The following is a 19,775-nucleotide window of genomic DNA, read 5'->3' on the forward strand; positions in this document are numbered from 1 at the left end:
AATTCATAAACCCTTTATGTATTGAAGCTTATTTTTCTTGCATTGACTTTGAAAGGACTGTAAAATTCAAGGATTAAGGAAAGTTACACCAGAGGCAATGCAAAGCCATTTTCATAAGCTACCAGTAAGTCCTCATCAAGAGGAAAGAAAGAAAAAAGAAGAAAGCAAGCATATCAAAGGTTATCACAACTCTTTGATGCAGTCTTAGGTAGCGTAGCACATTCACACAATGCCACTGTATGAAATGCTGTCAGCAGTAAATCACAAAGCCCACTGCATTCACTGATTTCCATCGCTAGTCTGACACCACTAATGCATGTATGTCTTCATTAATATTATTTTATTGCCAGTGGCTATTTAAAAAGAAAGCAGGAGAATGTAATACTGTATGTGGATCATTAGCTTTTAGTTACTCCCCTAATGCCCTACACCAGCAAATGAAGTGTAAAAATAGCCTGCAGCCTCTGCCACCTGCTTCTCCGCCACTGTCCAGTGGTTAATGCTTGGACTCCTTTTTCATGCAGCTGGGTTTCTCCTCAGTAAGAGCTCCACTTGCCCTTCCTTGGGAGCCCCCATGAAATGTTATTTATCACGGGTAAAGCAAGGGCCCCTTGCCAGTCTTTTTTTTTTTCTAAGCGGGAGAAACAGCTGTGCTTTGTGCCTCAGCGTTATTTAAATATTTATTGAAGTGGCTGCCTAGTTTTGTCATAATGTGGATTCTCAATAAGGACACAAGAGAGCATGCAGTTTCTGCCATAAGGACATAATGCCAGTAATTGCATAAAAATGCTAATGCTACAAACACACTTTTGATAACAAATTACCAAATTATTTTTGTAGCTGATGGAAGACAGGTTTCTCCACGTCTCTGCCTTCCCCTCACTCTGGGAAATCACCAAGTGGTTTTAATGTAATTATCAGCCAGCTCTGAGCAGCCTTGCACAAAGGAGCCCTATGGCTGTCTGAGCTCCAGCAGATCTCACTGCTGGACATGCCACATCCACAGCAGTGACCCAAACATGGACCAACACCTCTCAGCAGCACATAGCAAGAGCTGTTGCAGGCAATCCAGCAAACACACAAGTAAAACCCAAAGCTCTTCTGTCACATGCAATAGAAAGTTGCTGTAACCTGACTTCAGATGCAGCAGTAGATCAGCCTTCACAAAAATTCCTACCATGTGAAGTTGGCCAGTTTGTGAGGGGTAGCAGAAATTTGAAGGCCAACTGAATCCTGGACTGCATCAAAGGAGGAGTAGCAGCAGGGCGATGAAGTTGATTGTCCCTCACTACTCTGACCTTGTAAGGCCCCATCTGCAGTACCGTGCCCATGGCTGGGCCTCCAGCACAAGAAGGATGCAGAGGTGTTGGAAAGAGTCCAGAAGAGGGCCACGAGGATGACCAGAGGGCTGGAGCACCTCTTGTACAAAGGCAGACTGAGAGAGCTGGGCCTGTTTAGCTTGAAGAAGAGAAGGCTCCAAGGAGACCTCATTGCAGTTGGCCAGTACTTACAGGGAGCTTACAAGCAGAACGGGAGCCAATTTCTTACACGGTCTGATAGTGATAGGACTATCACTAGAGCAGACTGGCTTTAAACTATAAGAGGAAAAATTTGGGTTAGATGTTAGGAAAAAATCTTTACTCAGAAGGTGATGGGGAACTGGCACAGACTGCCCACTCTACAATTCAACAATCCAGCAAGCTACAAAACAAATCATTATTTTTTTAAAAACTTGTTCAGGGTAAGTTTTTCTTCAAAGTAAATGCGTTCTGCAGATCTAAAGGATTAAACACAAATTCAAAACAAATTAACTTTTTCCACAACACAAGATGTTCTTGATGAAGAAAAAATATTTTTCTTACACATTACTATTTCCTGAATCAGTCTGCAATGCTTCTGTCAACAAAGTTGATGTTCTAGCTAATGACTGCATGCACAGATTACAGAGGTTTGTGAACTCAAAACCAACAGGATGAACAAAGAACCTCTACCTTGCTTTCTAACAGTCAAAAAACCACACACACCTTCATTGTTCAACATGGGATTAACTGATATAAAGCAAGCTAGGTGCTGTATCCTGCATGCATCAGACTGTCCTTTCAAATCCGTAGTTCTAAACAAAGCCTGCTTGTTTGAAAGAAAGTTGTCCAACAATGTGTCACATGCTCACTTTCTGCTAATGAGTAGAGCAGACTAAAACCAGACGCTGTATTTTTGCATCCACAGAATCCTGGGATCCTCCTTGCTACATCTCAGAATAACTGAGGGTCAGGGCAAATTTGGTCATTTACGTCATAAATGCAATGCTTTGCCAGTCATGCATTTTGGCAGGTTTTGCTCGTATAGCACTATCCACCATGTACTGCATCATAGTTATCAGTCATTTGCTAAGGAGCAGGAAGCAACAACTTGTCCTCTGAAACTGGCTCTGCTAGTGGTGTGCCAACAGCAGGTACCCACCTGGGTACCACGTGGGTTGCAGGAGGGTATTCATTTATGGAAATAACTGAGTCAACCACAGAAATTACTGCACATGAGCTACACCACTATGACTTTCAGCTTTAACTATACCATTAATTGTGCTGCATATTTGTTTTACACACACAAAATCTGAGCTAGAGCACCTACGTAGAGTCTTGTGCAAAGATGCTATACTGACCACATATCAAGGCAGGTAGAATATTCTGTTGATCCCAAAAGGACATCTGGAGGTCTGTACCATAGAGTTACCACTTCATTAGAATACGTATGGCTGGGAACTGATTTAGCTCTTGCAAGACCTGTGGGGTAAATACAAAGAAATTAATAAAAACTGAACAAAGAAATGGTTTGCTGTAGAGTTAAGATCCTAAAAGTATATATGAGGCCACATCACATTATCATGAATTCACGTTGCAAACAATTTTTTCTACTAGAAACAAAATAAATTGCTTAATGAAAGAAAGCATCTATGATTTAATACTTGGCTTAACAGAGCTGTGGTTATTCTGAAGGAATAATAAAATTTGACTTTGATAATGACAACCAAAGGCCCTGGAGAGATGTAAAGTTACAAAGTGGTATACCTAAATGAAAGACAAATAAATAAAGTTATTCATTTCCATTAACTACTCATCCTTAGGCATCAGAAGTCTTTTCATTTAAGTGCTTAGGAAAAGAGAATGAAAATGGAATTCCCAGACATACAGTGACACAGATGAGACGTTTTTTAGGAGAGCTTAAGGAAAAGTTCTGCCACTTATGCTGCAAACTTCAGCCTGCTTATTCAAATTTATATTTGAAAGCAGTAGAAACACTCAGACATTTCCATTCAAATAAATATTAATATTGCAGTAATACATCAAAAAATGTTACATGCAAAATTCTTCTTTCTCAAAAAATATATTTTGGCAGTGCAGCAATCTCAGAAACAGAAATCAATGTGATGAAAGCTTTACCTACTAAAAATACACTATTTACAATAACTGTCTTTCAAGCTTGTCAATCATTTAAAATAACTCACAGAACTATAAAAATCATAATCTATCTCATGTAAAATTGGAAAGATTTTCGGAGAGATTCTCATGTGCTTTTATAAACATCAATAAAATGCATATCTTCCTAATGGTTCTCCTACAAGAGTGTCTCTCATTAAGAAAATGGAAAAAAAAAATTCAGGACTTTGGTGACTGTTCCCATCACCTACAAGCACCCTTTCGAAGCAACTTGCTCCTGCTTACTGCCTTAAGACAATCCAATCCCTCACTGGGAACACTGGACATGCAGAAATAACAGAAATCAGGGCAATGCACCACTGCTTTTTGTCTTCCTAAACAAAGAATTACCGATTTCCCTTTCACACACAAAAAACAAAATCTCTTGCACCTCACATAAAACAAAAAGCAGTCAAGCCCTCAGAAAAAAATACACAACATGAGAATCGCATAAAAATGAATATGAGAGTCCTTTGCACCTTAATTCTCAATGCACTGGAGAAGCTATTTAAGAATAGTTAATCTCAGTGAGTACATCTCCATAGTAATGATGGCAAATCTTGCCAGTAGATTGCATTATCAGCTGATTATAGCAATTAGAACAGAGTAGGTGAATAATTTGACTTGTATGCCAAAATTTCTTTTAAAAAAAAAAAAATCAAATATGAACAAACTTTTTTTTTCCGCTTCAGTTTTCAGACTTCCATCTCCTTTGTATTTGTCCACTTGATCACTAGCTTGATCAGCACTTGGCTCACGTAAAGAACTCAAAGTTGGCAACTGCAGCATACCTCACACGACGAGAGGTAGCTTTATGCTACCTGCAGTACCTATCACAGAATCATAGAGTAGCCTGGGTTGAAAAGGTCCACAATGATCATCTAGTTTCAACCCCCTCCTATGTGCAGGGTCACCAACCAGCAGACCAGGCTGCCCAGAGCCACTTCCAGCCTGGCCCTGAATGCCTCCAGGGATGAGGCATCCACAACCTCCTTGGGCAACCTGTTCCAGTGCATCACCACCCCCTGAGTTAAAAATGTCCTCCTAAGATCTAACCTAAACCTCCCCTATTTCAGTTTAAAACTATTCCCCCTCGTTCTATCATTTTACCTCTTTACCATTTTTGTTTCTAGAGAATCAGAATCCAGCAAATGCTCTAATTGATGAATAGCTCATATTCCTAGCACAGAGAAACATTCACAAGTCTCAGTTTTTGGGCTCCTACATCCCATCCTACAGTATTCCCTGAAAGTGTGAATCTTGACCTACTGTTATTAAACTAAGTAAATATTATGCAAAGATTGGAGAAGGCTGACGGTAAATGTCCCCATCCTTCTTTGCCTGCCTGATATTCCCTTCCAGAACTCCTTTGCTGTTGCCTCAGGAAGACTGAACTGGGTTACAGATCCTTTCCTCTCTAATCTTCTGCCCAGCTGTGATGGGAGTGAAAGCCCAGGCAGGCAGGGAAAAGGCACTTTTAAGAAGCCAGCAATACAATATGATATTGGAAAAACTGGCAAAAGCTTTAGAATTTTGTGGGGTGATAATGGAATGCAGGTCCCCCCGGTACAAAGTGCTTGACCCACACACTCAAGAAATCTCCAATGTAAGGAGGAATATGCACCTGGCCATACCAGAAATCATACTGCAAATAATACATTTGTGCTTGCCAGCAGGTTTCTGCCACCATTCTAGCTAAGGCGGAGGTCTGCAAGTACTGTAGCCAACCTGAATACATCTTCCCTGACTGGCGCCATTGTTCAGCCAAAATCCTGCCCTCTGTTGGGATGCTGCCCACCCTGCTTTCACAACCTATTGCTTCCACCCTAATCCAGGCCAGAATAACTGAGATCCATCACATTTTCAAGGGATGCCTCTTTTCAGGTAATCTCAGTCTGCTGGACAGCTAAAAGTTATTCTTCGTTCTACTTTCACTTCCAAAACTCCATGAAAGCCTCGTTTGAGGTTGCTACATCTGGTTTCTCAGTTATAAGAAGATCATTACTGGAATCAAGAAAGTTAGGAAGCAAAACATTAATTTGTAAGAGCAAATTGACATCAAATTGCATCAGTGCTGCAGGTTTAAGACGTTTACAGCCGTAAGTTTTATGTAGTGGCTAACTGGTTTCCTGCTCATCCACTTACACTACTTTGCAGACTATATGGCCAAATTTAGCAGAACTGAACAACCAAGGGAAATACATACAAAAGCTAAAATTTGGCACACGAACATTTGGCACAGTCCCTCTGTTTTAGTCAATTGCTTTTCCAGTGCAGAATTCAAAGGCCCTAAATTAGGCTAATGCCGTAGAGGAGCTTCTCTTTCTTAGGAATGGGAACAAAGTTTGCTTTTTCTGAAGAACACTCTGCACAAATACAGCATTTGCAATTATGAACACTTTCATTTGAAGACTCAAAATTAATGTAAATATCTCCCATCCCACTTGAAGCATGAAAAACATCCTCATCTTTCAGATATATTTACAGTTTAAAAGCAGAGCTACCAAAATATATACATATAAACACTGACAAGATTCTGCACTTCTTGTTTTGATGTTCCAGATGTGAACAGATGACAGTTACCATCTTGGGTTACTTTGGTGGGATTTTTTTGTTTGTTTGTTAAAAAAAAAAATGCAGAAAAAAGCAAACAAAAAAAAAATCTATGTATTTCATACCTTTTTGCACATTCAAATATGCTTACTCATGCAAAATTTATTTAACCACATCCTTCAACTGAAAGGGAAACTGAAGGGTAGGATTAATTAGCACAGCATGTTCGATCACTTTCGTTAAGGGTTCCCTGTCTGTTTCCATGGATACCCTACAGGAAGTGTGACAGTCTCCTTTGAAAAAGACAGAGCTCATGGGTGATCATCAAAACTTCAGATCTTAATGGCTATGACAAACAAAAGCCAAAAGGGAAATGGTGACATTACCAGGTGAAGGCACAACATTTACATACGGCTGCTTGCACCCTTCTTGCCTGTGAAGGGGCATAGATGGCTCACTGACAGTTGGTGAAGTCCCTCCTAGATCCAACAGCCTCCAAAATACAAAAGGTCACCATGCAGCCTGTGTCTGGCCTCGTCTGGAAAGGGGGAAGCCAAGAATAAGGCCCAGCGATTAAAGTCAGGTGGCACCGGCCCTGCTGAGTATAATTATGGCAACAACAGACACTCCTGTAATCCAGGGATTCACTTCACTGGCTATTATTTATCCTAGCTGGAAGAACAAACTTTTCTCATGCATCACATGCCCCCAACATCTACCTGTGCTATGCCGCAAAGCACAACTTTATTTTATATCATTCATTAAACAAGAGCTCATGTGATCCTGTAATGCCCTTTATTTAAAACACAGGCTGACTGACTATGCTGACATATGGAATGGAATAGAGCAGAATGGAATATCTAATCCCAAGTGTCTGAGCTTTCCAGGACAACTCTAAAGCAAGAAGATATTTCCCTGCATGGTAAACAATTTTCTCTGCTTCGTCTGGCTTTACCTTTTATCTCAGACCCACAGACTGTCTCTGACTTCACCTAGTATCAGTTAGTGATGTAACAAATTTATTTGTACTGATTTATCACCATTTTTAATTTATTTTATTTTACATGGCTTTTAAAAGAGGAAGCAGCTATATCCAGACTCAAATAGAGTTACCTTTGGTTGTGAGCACAAATATTAATATTTGATTTTTTTTTTGTCGCAGAATTACTTTCTAGTCAAATTCATGTGACAACCAGGAAGCCTTTGTTCAACAGTAAGCCTCATCCTACAGCTGACAAAGACAGTAATGCAAAAAGGAGGGCTTGCCAAGTATGTGCATTGTTTTCCTTTCCATTACACTTTAAATGTATTGATTTGTTTACTATTTTTATTTAAATGTAACAAAAAGGGCTTCAGTAAGGCATGCTGCAGCCAAAAAAAAAAAAAAGACTGGTTTTTCTCTTTCATTGTTGTTTATCCTTGATTCATATTCTTTCATGCTTCCTTTCTTTGATTCCTGTTCATTTATTTTAATTTTTTTTTCAACTACTTTGAGGTACATGGTTTATTACCATTGTTCAGTAACAATATTAAAATATTAACATAATCTATTGAAGATCATGAAACAGAAGTAAAATGGGTGGAAACTGACATTGTTTCAACAAGACACTCGGCTCTCCACCCCAGAATTCAGCTCTTGGCAAGTAAATGTACTGCAGCCTGAAGGTCCCTCTGCTGAACAGAAATCATCTGTCCCTTATCTGTAGCTGATCTGAGTTAAATTTCTTTCAACTATGATAAATTACCTACAGTATCCTTTGCCTGACTCCTAATGCAGCCACCAGTTCACGGTAGTGATATTCATTTACAAAAGTCACCCACTATCAGAGAGAGCCTAATTAGGTTCCCCGGTTAATATTCCCCAAATGCACTTGGGCAATGACTAGTCTTCCCAAGCAGAGAGCATGAGTCAACCTTCACAACACAGACAGCAATAAGTCAAACAAAAGGCATGTGTGTCTGACAGCCTGGGTTTTCCCACACTATCACTACTTGTTCTAATAAAAGATTATTTCTCCCTGCAAATCCTATCTCATGTATGCCTTCTGACAATCACAATGTAGAGTCTGGTCTTTGTAAAGGTCTCCACCATCCATTTGACAAACACAAGCTCGAGGAAAGGAAGATGCAGAAATATTTTTTCTGCTAACAAGAAATAAGAATTTACCCTGCATGAAAAGCATTTTTCTTGTTTTAACAAGTCAACATCAACTCTTTTGTCTACCTCCAAAGCTATCCACAAGACCATAGGCAAGCAATAAGGAAAAGAGCTCAGGTGTTTGTTGTATATTAAAGACCTCTTTGATTAATTTGACTGAAAACCATCCTAAATATAAAGCTGTTTATTTCTCTGCTTTAAAATCCTTTAAAAACTTTCTGATACATATTGAAAAAGCTGCTGATGCTGAACACACACAATGACTGCCAAACTCATTCATTCTCCATTAGCAGAAAAGAACACGCAAACCATTCTGTTCCAATCAAAAAATAGGTGGCACAGAAGTGGAAAAGAATACACATTCCATTTTTGACATAGTGAAATTATATATATCACCACGACCCTCTGGGGCAGCATGAGTGTGTTCAAACTGCCTCTCCAATTTAGAAGCAGAAACATAATGGTGTGGGCAGGATAAAAAGAAAAAGAAAAGAAATCCACACTAACACTGCCAACAGTGTAAACATGCACACGGCTGTGACAGCTCACAGAATTCAAGGACAGCAAGCAATTTCACATCAAAGATAATTTCTGCATTAATGAAAAGATCTGGATTTAAAAACATAAGATACATGCCCACGATATTGCAACTGTTCACTGTTTCAAATCTTGCTTTCTACTTTCTGGATTTTTACTTAATGATCTTCATTTTCTTCTGTCACAAAACATTCCACATGAAAATGATTACCTCTCCTCTTAACAGCATCCCAGCATAAACACACTACTTTGCTAATAAGGCTGCAAGTGAAGAAGTCAGTATTGCTCATTCCACAGTTATTAAGTTTGAAGCAAAGAGTTAACAATGCCTGAACAGATGGTTTTACATTGGGAGGATCTGCAGAGAACAGGGAGGAAGTTCTAGAAAGGACAAACAAACAGAAAATATTTCTCAGTTGAAAATGAGAGGTAATACATTTGAGAATGTTTCAATATTCCCTGAGAAAAGAGAAAACTGGGAAGCAGCTGTGAATCAATGAGCATTGCACTGAACAGTTTGAGTTTGGAACATAGGAACATTAGAAAAAAAATAACAACAAACAACAACATGGGATTTTAAAACATGTGAATAAAGATCTTGCTGAAGACAACACAGGTTACATACTACTTTCATGCAGTTGTGAGGAGTAATGTTCTTGTTTCCCTATCATCAGACTTTTTTCCTAACAAACCAAAGGAACTCAGAAAAGAAAATGTAAAGTGATTCAGACCATGAGGGAAAAACTGCTCTGCAGAGACAAAGAGAAAGCTCTGTGTGTACAATCTGGTGAAGTGTAATAGCCCATCAAGCACTGACCATAGAAATCAACATCTTACTGCAATGCTACGTGTGTTAACAATTGACTGTGTTCCCCATCTGGACAACTAAAAGCATGACTGTAAGAGCCAATTTTGGATTACTCCATCTCGGGACCAAGTTAAAATGAATCAACCTTTATCAACTGCTATCTTGATAATTTATCATTCGATAAAATGCAGTAGGTACTTGACATATTGCATGAGACACGCTAAATAGGACATACTGGCAAGGAAATAAATAAGCTTTATCCAAGCTATTCAAGACTTATATTTGCAGAAAAATGTCGTGTAGACAAACTGCCTTCCCCTTTGTTCAGATAAGGTTTGCTGAGGGGACTGAACACACACCAGACTCAAGTACACAACAACAGTACTACTTAAATCTTTCCACTGCAATGTTTCATTAAATCTGACAGCTGAAGAACTGTTAAATAAGCATGCTTTGTTGCTAGTGTAGGGACTCACCAACACGCACAGAGAAACACAAAAGCTAAGTTTCACCATGAGTTTTATATGCAAATATCTAAACTCAGTTGTTTACACTCGGGTAGTTTTGTTCCTGAAGTGACAGCACTGATCCTGACTGTTTCCATCAATGAGGACCAAGCTCAGTGCAATCAACCTGGGGCTGCCGAAACGGCTAAAAGGCAAAGATACTTTGGTATCTATTAGAATGTTGCTGCATGGAGTGAGACAATACCATTTTGCTGATCCATCATTTCTAATTCAGAGGTAAAATATCCAGAGAATTTTGACAAAGATAACGGCCAGGATAAAAAGCCTATTAAAGTATCTGTAAATTTATTTACAAACGGGGAAGATCCCATGAATTAGTTTAGGCTAATTTAACAAGAGCAAGGATACATGAAAAAGCAAGTGTTAGAACATCGTTAATGCAATCTACAAACAATAATACCCATGAAAATCACACCTGACAATTATTTCTACTTGTAAATAAAACACTAATAATACCATTTGGCAATACACACAAAAGTGAAATTTGTGAATCTCAATATGGGCACTGAAACACCAGTTCTTACAATGTGAGGCCAGGCCCATACATGTATAAATGGCACCATTCTGCAACTAACAGATCTGCCAGCGCCTGGCCCCTGTGCTGCACAACCAGTGCCATTAAGTTTGATATGCCTGAGCTTTCCAGCTGAGAGTACCCTGCCATGCATGTCCCTGCTGCAGGACACAGCTGCGCTGGTTCCACCTCACAGGCTTGGCGCCTGAGCCACGGCTGGCACAAATGGTTCTGCAGCTATGGGGAAGATTAACCCAGGCTGCTTCCAGGACCCATGCCAGACTGTTCATAGATAACACAGATACTCAGCTAATTCTTGGTGTTGCTGCAATACATTATTCTCTTAAACTTATATATTTTCTTAGCATGTAAAACCATTGTCTTGGCTCTTCTGTGGAAGAAGTCTGGTACATTTTGTATGCACTACCACATCAGAACATACATTCAAATGCTAGATAGTGCCTGCAGAATCTAAGAACGCATCTGTCTGTACTGGCTTAAGTCAGAGAAAAATGATCTGAAAAGATAAGGATAATACAGTACAAGCATTGATACAAAGCTAACAAAACAAAATGAAACAGAAGTCTATAATATTCGAAGAACAAAATAACTATAAGAGACCTAAAGATTTTACTAAATTTTAACATTATTTTCACTTTGCCTTAAAGTGTGAGACCATTAAGAAAACCTACATAAGTATAGTTGCTTCGGTGGAGAAGCATTATAATGCAGCAGCATATTATGGCAGTGATCTCTGGAGCCTCAGATTCATCTGTTCATTTGAATTGCTCCTCAAAACTCATTTAATGTCTATGTCATCTTGAATTAGCTGAACCACAAATCTTACAAGGAAAGTTTTGTGAGAGACATTCCAATATGCTTAAGTCTAAATGATGATTTGACTTCACATCAGTAGTCAGGCATCTGTATTCCTGCAGAGCCACCTAATCAGTTCATAATACAATTTTGTCACAGAGAGAGAAGAAATGAAAACAGGCAATTTCGTTTTAAAAAATTTACATCGGAAATGCAATAAAGCTGTGGATTCTACAATATAATTTTGGAAAGAGGTAGTTAAACAGCAAATGTTCCTCATATGGCATCTTTCTAGAAAGTGATACTGAAATGCCACTGTCAGGATGGCAAAATTGGAGCTCTTTGGACCAAATCTACTCTGTTACACAGATGTAACCTTACTAAGTCAGCAGATCCCTTTATCGAAGAAATGAAAATATTAGTACTGAATCCAAAGCATTCTCCTCTCTGCTCTTTCAGACTATTGCTGTGCTTCTCCATGCAGTGCTTGATAGAAACTACTTCTAGAAGTGTCTGTCATGCTGTTGGTAACTTTGCAACATTTAATTTTCTCTTAAACCGCTTCTTGCATGTATGAACAAATTTGAGGTACGCAGGTGAGCACATCTTATTTTGATAATCCATTCAGCATCACATCCTGCAACCTGCATGGCTGTAATCTTGAGCACCATCCTGAGCAAAGAACTGTCACTTTCCAGAAGGTAAATTACAATTTTGTATTTACAAAGTACATTTCAGTAGGAATGCTTTTTATTATTGAGTTTTTTTCCTAAGGCCTACAGACAGTTTAAAGCTGAATTGAATGTTCGCCTTGCTTGAAAATTCCAGAACTTAGCATCAATTATGGTAATATCAACATACTAAAGACATTTTCTTCTAGCGCTTCATAGTCACATAGAAGTATCTACTTCTATAATCAAATCTAGCCACTACAGTTAATAAGTAACTTAAATACCATTGTAATGAAATAGCTTTAAAACCAAATATAGCCACAGGAGTGAATACGAAAAAAAAAAAAGCTTTACTTGGAAGTGACTTTAAAATGAAATAAGATGAATGTGAGAATCATAGAATTCTTAGAGTTGGAAGGGACCTTTAAAGGTCATCTAGTCCATCTCACCTGCAATGAACAGGACACCTACAGCTAGATCAAATAGCCCAGGGCCTGATCCAGACTCACCTTGAAAGTCTCCAGAAACAGGGCATCCTCTCTGGTCAACCTCTGCCAGTGCCTCAGCATAACATACAGCAAGGGATACAGGCACTTGTTCGTGGGTGGTGAAAATACATAATCTAATGGTTGTGACTGTGTTGAAAAACAATGTTTTGTAACTGAGAATTTTCTCTATCCAACAGTGTTATCATGCTCTTTGTATCTGTTGTAGTTTCCAGGAAAATAAATAGGAGGCATTACTTTTGGCTGTAAAAGACTTTTTCCTTATACCCAACTTAAATCTACTTTCTTTAAGCTTGAAGCCATTTCCCCCTGTTCTCTCACCACAGACCCTGCTAAAGAATCTGTTCCCTTCTTTCTGTAGGTCCCCTTTAGATACTGAAAGGTCTCCCCAGAGCCTTCTCTTCTCCAGGCTGAACAGCCCCAGCAATCTCAGCCTGGTGTTCTATCCCTTGGATCATTCATTTGTATGTTCATAACTAGGGGTGGGGATAATAGAGATGACACCTGAACATCTTCTTCTCCCTTATTTTCAATGGCTACAGAAAAAAAAAAAATGCTAAAAATCCCCAGGGCTGCCAGGAAAATTCTCCTCTCAATACATGAGTAAGAATCACGCAACTGAAGAAATATAAATACAGCCAACATTGTAACTTTCAGAAGGAATGGAAAAAACTTGCATAAATTATTAAAAATTACCTAGATAAAATGTGAATCTAACACAAGGACTTAAAACACCTGGGACAAAAAAAAAACCCATGGCATAAATTACAGAGCTAACACTTCCTTAATATGCTATCTGAATCGTGGCATTATTTCATATCATGTTAAACAGTACATTTCTCTTAATGAACTGCCGTTCTCCTTTCATGTTAATCTTCTCTTTCCATATCAGTATTTTTGTTCTTTTGAGTTCTGAGTGATGATGAATTCTCTCTTCCTTAAGCCACACCCTTTCCCACCTACCCTTTCATTTTCCCACAGCTGATTATTTGCCATGTAAAATAAATCTGCATAATCAACAACACATCAAAGAAATTTAAATGATTTTAAAATTTGGTGCAATTTTCTCCTTTTATTATGTAATACGTTCTCCTAAATAAGGAAGCAATAAACAAAACCATGATCAGACCAATAAGTCCAAAAGGGAAAGCACTACTACACTAAACCAGTATTCAAAAGCTTTACCAGGTGCACAGCAGGCATTCAGATAGAGCTGCACTGACAAAAGCAGCTTGCCATTTTTCAGGCAGGAGACAACCACTCCTCAAATATCCCCATGGGCTGACGCACAGGAAGCTCCGTTTGGACTGAAGTTATCCTGGCTGCAGCTGCTCAGCGTGTCTGAAAATATCGTGTGACATATTAAATTTCAGAAACCAGATTGGCAACACAGAATGCCAAGGTGTTTCTCTCTTAATTTCTAAGCTGAGAAAGGAGGGGAAACAAAGTTTTTAAGAAAGTTTGGTGCTTTAAAAATGGAGGTTTATAGCCACAGTATTTACAAGGCTACAGAGTAAGGCTAGAGAAGCAGCAAGATGTGTAGACATGAAAATGTGGTCACATGAACAAAATAAGGCTTTTTTTACGATGAAAGAAAATTTCTTGTTTCTACTGCCCAGATTCTAAATACATCTACACATTCCTGTGGATGAATGGGCTTCTCTTGTGGTAATAACTGCTGTGGTAATAATGCAAGGTCATAATAAGAACTGAGCGAGCCGCATTGCAGATGACATCTAAAGACCACGTTCTTCCTATGCACAAAACAACCAAACAGAATTTTTATCACAGTTGTTTTAATGGTGTCATAACCAACTTCCTTTATTGCCCTTAATGGATAATTAAGATGCTTTCCTCCTACTTAAAGGCTCAATATATCTCCAGCTTGTAACAATGGGAAACTGGATTGAACCTTAAGTAATCTGAGATGCTTTTAGCAGGGGACTCATTTAGTGACTCAAGCCAATCTCCAGTTCCTTATTGGTTTAAAAACAAATTATTATTTTATTCCTTAGTATCCAATAATTCTACACAGTGTTTCTCAGTGGGAAGAACTCTGGTTATAAAATCTACTCACTACTATAGCAGAAAAGATGTGTATTTTCCAAGAATTTTATTTTCAACTGTTAAAAATCAGTCAGTGGAGACTGACATGGACAAAATTCAGTGTGTGGCTGACTCCAGACAGAAATCCTGTGTCAAATCTATTAATTCTCCATAGGCTAGCAAACCTAATTTCTGTCGATAAAATACTCTTCCTGCATCAACTCTCACAACGGCAATTTTAAAGTTAGATACGTCTGACACCTCAATAAAGCCATGAGATCAATGAAGCAAAGGAGACAGAGGTCCACAGTGGGAACTAAACTAAACTAAATATGAATGAGAAGCAAGAGGCACCACAACAGTACTAGGCTACAAATTCTCTGCCATCTTCCTCTCGCAAAACCAACGCACAAAAGAATTAATCAGCCCAAATACCAGAAATCAAATCCACCCCTTTGCACTGCTGCTGCTTGAGACTTCCTGCCACCTACACACCTCTTCTTGCTCCTTACCGCAAGCCTCCACTGTGGAAACCATGAGAAGGTCACATGAGCTGCACAGGAAGGCCTTGCTTTGGGGCAGGAAGGGAGCAGCTTGGGCTAACCACAGCCATCAGTCAGTGGTGCTGTTAGTAGATAAAGTCTGGGGTGGAAGGACAGCTTGTTATCCTAGGGAAGCAAACAACCCTTGACAGGAGTCTCTAGGTACATGGTACTCACAGCTTCTGCAACCTACAACTTTAATCCTTCCTCCAAGAGGAAACGAGCTTAGCTCATGAGCTTCTGGCTCCCTTCCTCTAGATGCAGAAAGCAGTGGGGTTACAAGGGTACTTTTTCACTGTTGTAGTATGCAGTCAGGATTAGGCCAGGCCAAATGTGCACAGTCTGCTCTGTTGCTTCAGGCCTTGAGCCCAGAAGTATCAGCATTTCAGACACTATGACAGAGCCTTTCACCATGATCTTCAATAACTGATACTCTGTGGAGCATTTGTGCAGAAAAAAAATAGCAGTTATCCGTGCAATCTTTTATGCTATCCAACCTTTCATAGGAATGTATATGGTACAATCTTTTATGCTATCCAACCTTTCATAGGAATTTATATGGTACTTCATAAAGAAATTCCTTATGGGATTCTTTCTGTGGAGAAGAATTTTTTTAATTCAAGTTATCAACATAGATTTAATCATTTTAACAGTCAACTAACTATACAGCAATAGTTTTGACGCTTGTGATAGATCTCCAACATGCACTCCATAGTAAAATCCATATGGAATTTCATGGAAACATATTCCCAAAGTCCCAAAGCATTAAAACACCAAGTTCCTCATGTTCTTTCTCACTCATCTTATAGCATTAGAACTCTCTGGGACATTACCACAGCTTGTTTAAAGGGCTGAAATAATGAAAAATTGGGGCAGAGAAGGGACTGAAGGGGCAATTTCTACTCAAGCTTTAAAAAATACATTTAAAAATAATAATAATAATATTAATAAATCAGTCAGTAAGTTTTCTTATCCTTGCAAATATATTCAAGTTAACAACACCTTCTGGAGTTGCTGTTTCATAGTTTGAAATAGTATTTTGTACTTCTGCCTGCATAAGTGCCTGCATAGTCTTGGCCTTACACTGTCTTAGGGAAATGGCACACTGAGAAAGTCAGTGTTTATGCTAAAAAGAATGGCACCCAATTAAAATATGGAACCACACAAGAGATATTTGCACTTGAAATAACAGCACAATCCAAAATGTAGACCAACCTTCCACATACCTTGTGCAATTCACCTATATTGCAGGCCTAGAGGAAAGACAAATGGAAAAAGTGACTGCAGGGAAGTTTCACCAATAAATAATTCCCTGAAGCAGGTTGATGAACTCACAGATAAAGCAGGAAAAGGGCCCTAATAATTTGGCCAGTTTCTTTCACAGTCTGAGGTGCTATGACCTCCTCACATGCAAGCCAAGGGTATGCTCATGCCCTGAGGAGTTTTTTCATACATCACTAGGTGACATGTGTCATACCTGCCCCTAAAAGCTCTGTAGATCTTTTATGTTACAACTTCTAATAATGACTGTATGTTTCCAAGCCAAAAAGCATAATATCATTCTAACTAAATGATATGTAAGACAAATCATACTACAATCAGATGAACAGTCCACATTATCCCTAGAAGAGTCACAATATTAGGGACATAGTTGAAATTTTGGGATAGACAGTAACATACAGGGAGGCAAATTCTTCCTGAGAAGTACAGCCTGGATGGTGGAATCCACTTCCCACCTCCTTGCTGAATGCTATAAGCTATTTAGAGATTTTGAGCTGCAATTAAGTATGATAATATAGATGCAAACATAACTGATAATCTTGATTTAGATTAGAGTACACAAAACATAAACAGGAGCTATTGTGCAAAGAAGGACTTGATTCATTGTTTTTACAGAGGTGGTGGTTGATCAGCCCCAGAACATCTTTCCAGCTCTTTTTAAAAGTGGAAACAGCATTCACCTTCCCTTAGTTACTAGGGACCTAATCTAGTTGATACAATTTTGCTAAAATGACAGAGAAGAGCCTCATGGTAACATAAACCATCCTGGTCAGTACCCTCCAGATGCCTCCTGTTTGGTCCCAGGAATGTGCATGAGTCAAGACTTTTGAGAAGATCCTTGACTCAATTCTCTTCCACTCACTTCTCTCCTCCCTGAACCCTGTTTCAGAAAACAAAAACTGTGAAATTTTATTTGTGAAGACCAAGACAAGGAAGTCATTGAGTACTGCATCCCTATGTGAGTCTTCTTCCTCACTTAGCAAAGGGCCATCATGTTCCACAACTGCATATTTCTTCTCTTATTTTCCTTCAGCCCCCTACTTTTGCCTCCTCAGCAGTCTGTTGCCTTCTACTTCACCTCAACCCATTTTCCTCTCAGGTGCCTTAATCTTCTCACAGAATGCAGAGCTGCTGCCATCTAAGCCCCTTCAACATCTTGGACCCTTCCGCATGAGTATCACTCAGAAGCACCCTCATGCAGTGCTAAAAGATAATATGCCTGGCAGGGTTTGTTCTGTATTTGCTCCTCTAGTCTTTGATACACATCTTTCAGAGTTCTGATGCTGAAAAAGGGATCACTGAAATAACACAACATACTGCTTACAATGTGTGCTTCGTGTATAAATGAACCAAAGAAGAATGATTTTTCAGTATGAATACAAATCACTTGTGTCCTTCAGTAGCTGTTTTGCTTAATTATTAATCATCTGATCACAAGTAATGTTTGAAAAATACATTTTCTTAGTGTTTAGTCTTTGAGCTCATACTCCTGTCCACTGCTGTACAGTCATTTGACACTCTAGCGTTAACACAAATGCATTCATTCTAGATACACACTTTGCTTTCAAAGCTGCTCAATGACTTTTGTAAACAGAAGTTCAAAGATAATTTTTTCTAAGTCAATACACATCCAAAGGCCAAACAAACACATCTGTAAACAGTGTACAGAAAAGTTAAAGCGAAGAAATTACTAACCAAAGCCTTAGCAACAGCTGTGCAGCCCAGTCTATGTGGTAAATAGCAACAAAAACAAGCTCTATTCATTTAAGTTTGTAATTGCTTAAGGTGTTACTCATTAAAGGTTTACAATACTTTATTTCTAGTCAAGACAGACATATGTGCTGGAAGGAAATAAAAATAGAGACAAATTTACACTACAGAATCAAAAATAATTTTCACATTTATTCAATCATTTCATAACAAAAAAAAACCCTAATACACTTTAATTTCCTCTGGAATTTTAATTAGATTGAAAAAAGAATGCAGGAAGTTCAAGGACTATTTTTCAGAGCAGTAATTATTCAGGTAGTAGTCTTCCTTATTATATCTTCTGAAGAAAAGCCATTTTTTATACCTCATGAATTTTTAATTCGATAAGGTCTCTGTGTTGTGTTATCCCTTTTCATTTTGCTGCTGTATTCTCATAAATGTTCATTTCACAGCAGCTATAGCACAAGAGCAGCAAAGCAGGCTGCCGCTCAGCCGAACAAAGGCGCTCCCACACAGCCGAGTGTCAATGTCTGGGAGCTGTGCAGTAGAAAAACACATGCCCACGGTTGCTCAAAGATTCCACTTGAGCTGCAACGCAATGCACTGCAGGCATGAATAGCCTTTCTTTTACCTTGTTTATTCAAGAACTCTGATCTAGTACAGCCTGCTTTTAAGTATTTGATATCCTATGCTGAGGAGACTAAATAAGCCTCACTCCAAATTAAGAACCTTCAGTCAAGCTGTTGTTTTTTTGAAAACTTATGAAACCAAAATATAAAGGTCTTCTCCTTAGAGACAAAAAGGCCTTTGCTCTAGGATTTCATATTTATTGTGCTGGCAAAGTCAATCCTATCTCTGACAGAAACTGATTTTGTGATAGGTTCTTTTCTGCCCTGAGTGCATTTAAAAACAAAGCACTCATTTCTCTAATTTCCATACTGCTTCTCATGTAATTAATCAAAAGCATAATCTAAACCAACTTCCTCTCCAAGCACATTATCATGAATTAGGAAATTGTGGGAGAAAAACATAAAGAGAAGCAAACCTCTATTTTACATCTTGTTTAAGAAGTAAATGCACACATGTATGCCTGCGTGCGCACACGTGTGCGCTCTCATTTCTCGTGCCTCCAGTGAGAGAGGTCACAACCCTTCAGACTTCAACCCCATCACTTCTAATTTTTCAACTCGGTTCTCAGAAGAGAAATTCAACCCATCTGGTTTTCAATTTTACAAGGTCATCAGCCATGAAAGAAAATACAGCTTGAAAAAAAACAGAGACATAGAATCTCCTCCCAGTATATAAGAGTAGATTACACAGATGTTTCTGTTAGGTCAAGACAAACTACAAGCAGAAAAAAAAAAAATCCTTACCACATTATTATACATTTGTATGCCTACTACTGGTTATTTCTTTCTGCTTTTACCTTCCATGTTTCTATTCTTCATTTCATATGCAAAATTGTCAACCTTTAATTTCTGCCAATACAAAGCTGAGAAAATCTTGCCTTTGGTGTCACTGAAGGCACATTTGGCCTCGTGCTGCACTGAGGCAAAAAAAGACAGTTCTATTTCCTACTACAATGGGGTGAAAGCAGACAAAGCAGAACAAACACCCCAGTCTTTCTTCTGTT

General features: G+C 38.7%; 1 protein-coding gene across 1 annotated transcript in view; it reads right to left on the reverse strand.

Annotated features, from left to right (window-relative positions):
* The window catches only part of CDK14 (cyclin dependent kinase 14), a 238,452-nt gene that overhangs the window by 66,934 nt on the left and 151,743 nt on the right, over positions 1-19,775 (reverse strand). The window contains exon 9 of the mRNA XM_042817068.1: positions 2,660-2,780. Coding sequence (XP_042673002.1) covers positions 2,660-2,780 — 121 coding nt within the window. The remainder of the gene's footprint in view (positions 1-2,659; positions 2,781-19,775) is intronic.

The sequence above is a fragment of the Centrocercus urophasianus genome, unplaced genomic scaffold, assembly GCF_019232065.1.
Source record: "Centrocercus urophasianus isolate 14NV4802_14NV808 unplaced genomic scaffold, USGS_Curo_1.0 seq_16, whole genome shotgun sequence".
Classification (NCBI taxonomy): Eukaryota; Metazoa; Chordata; class Aves; order Galliformes; family Phasianidae; genus Centrocercus; species Centrocercus urophasianus.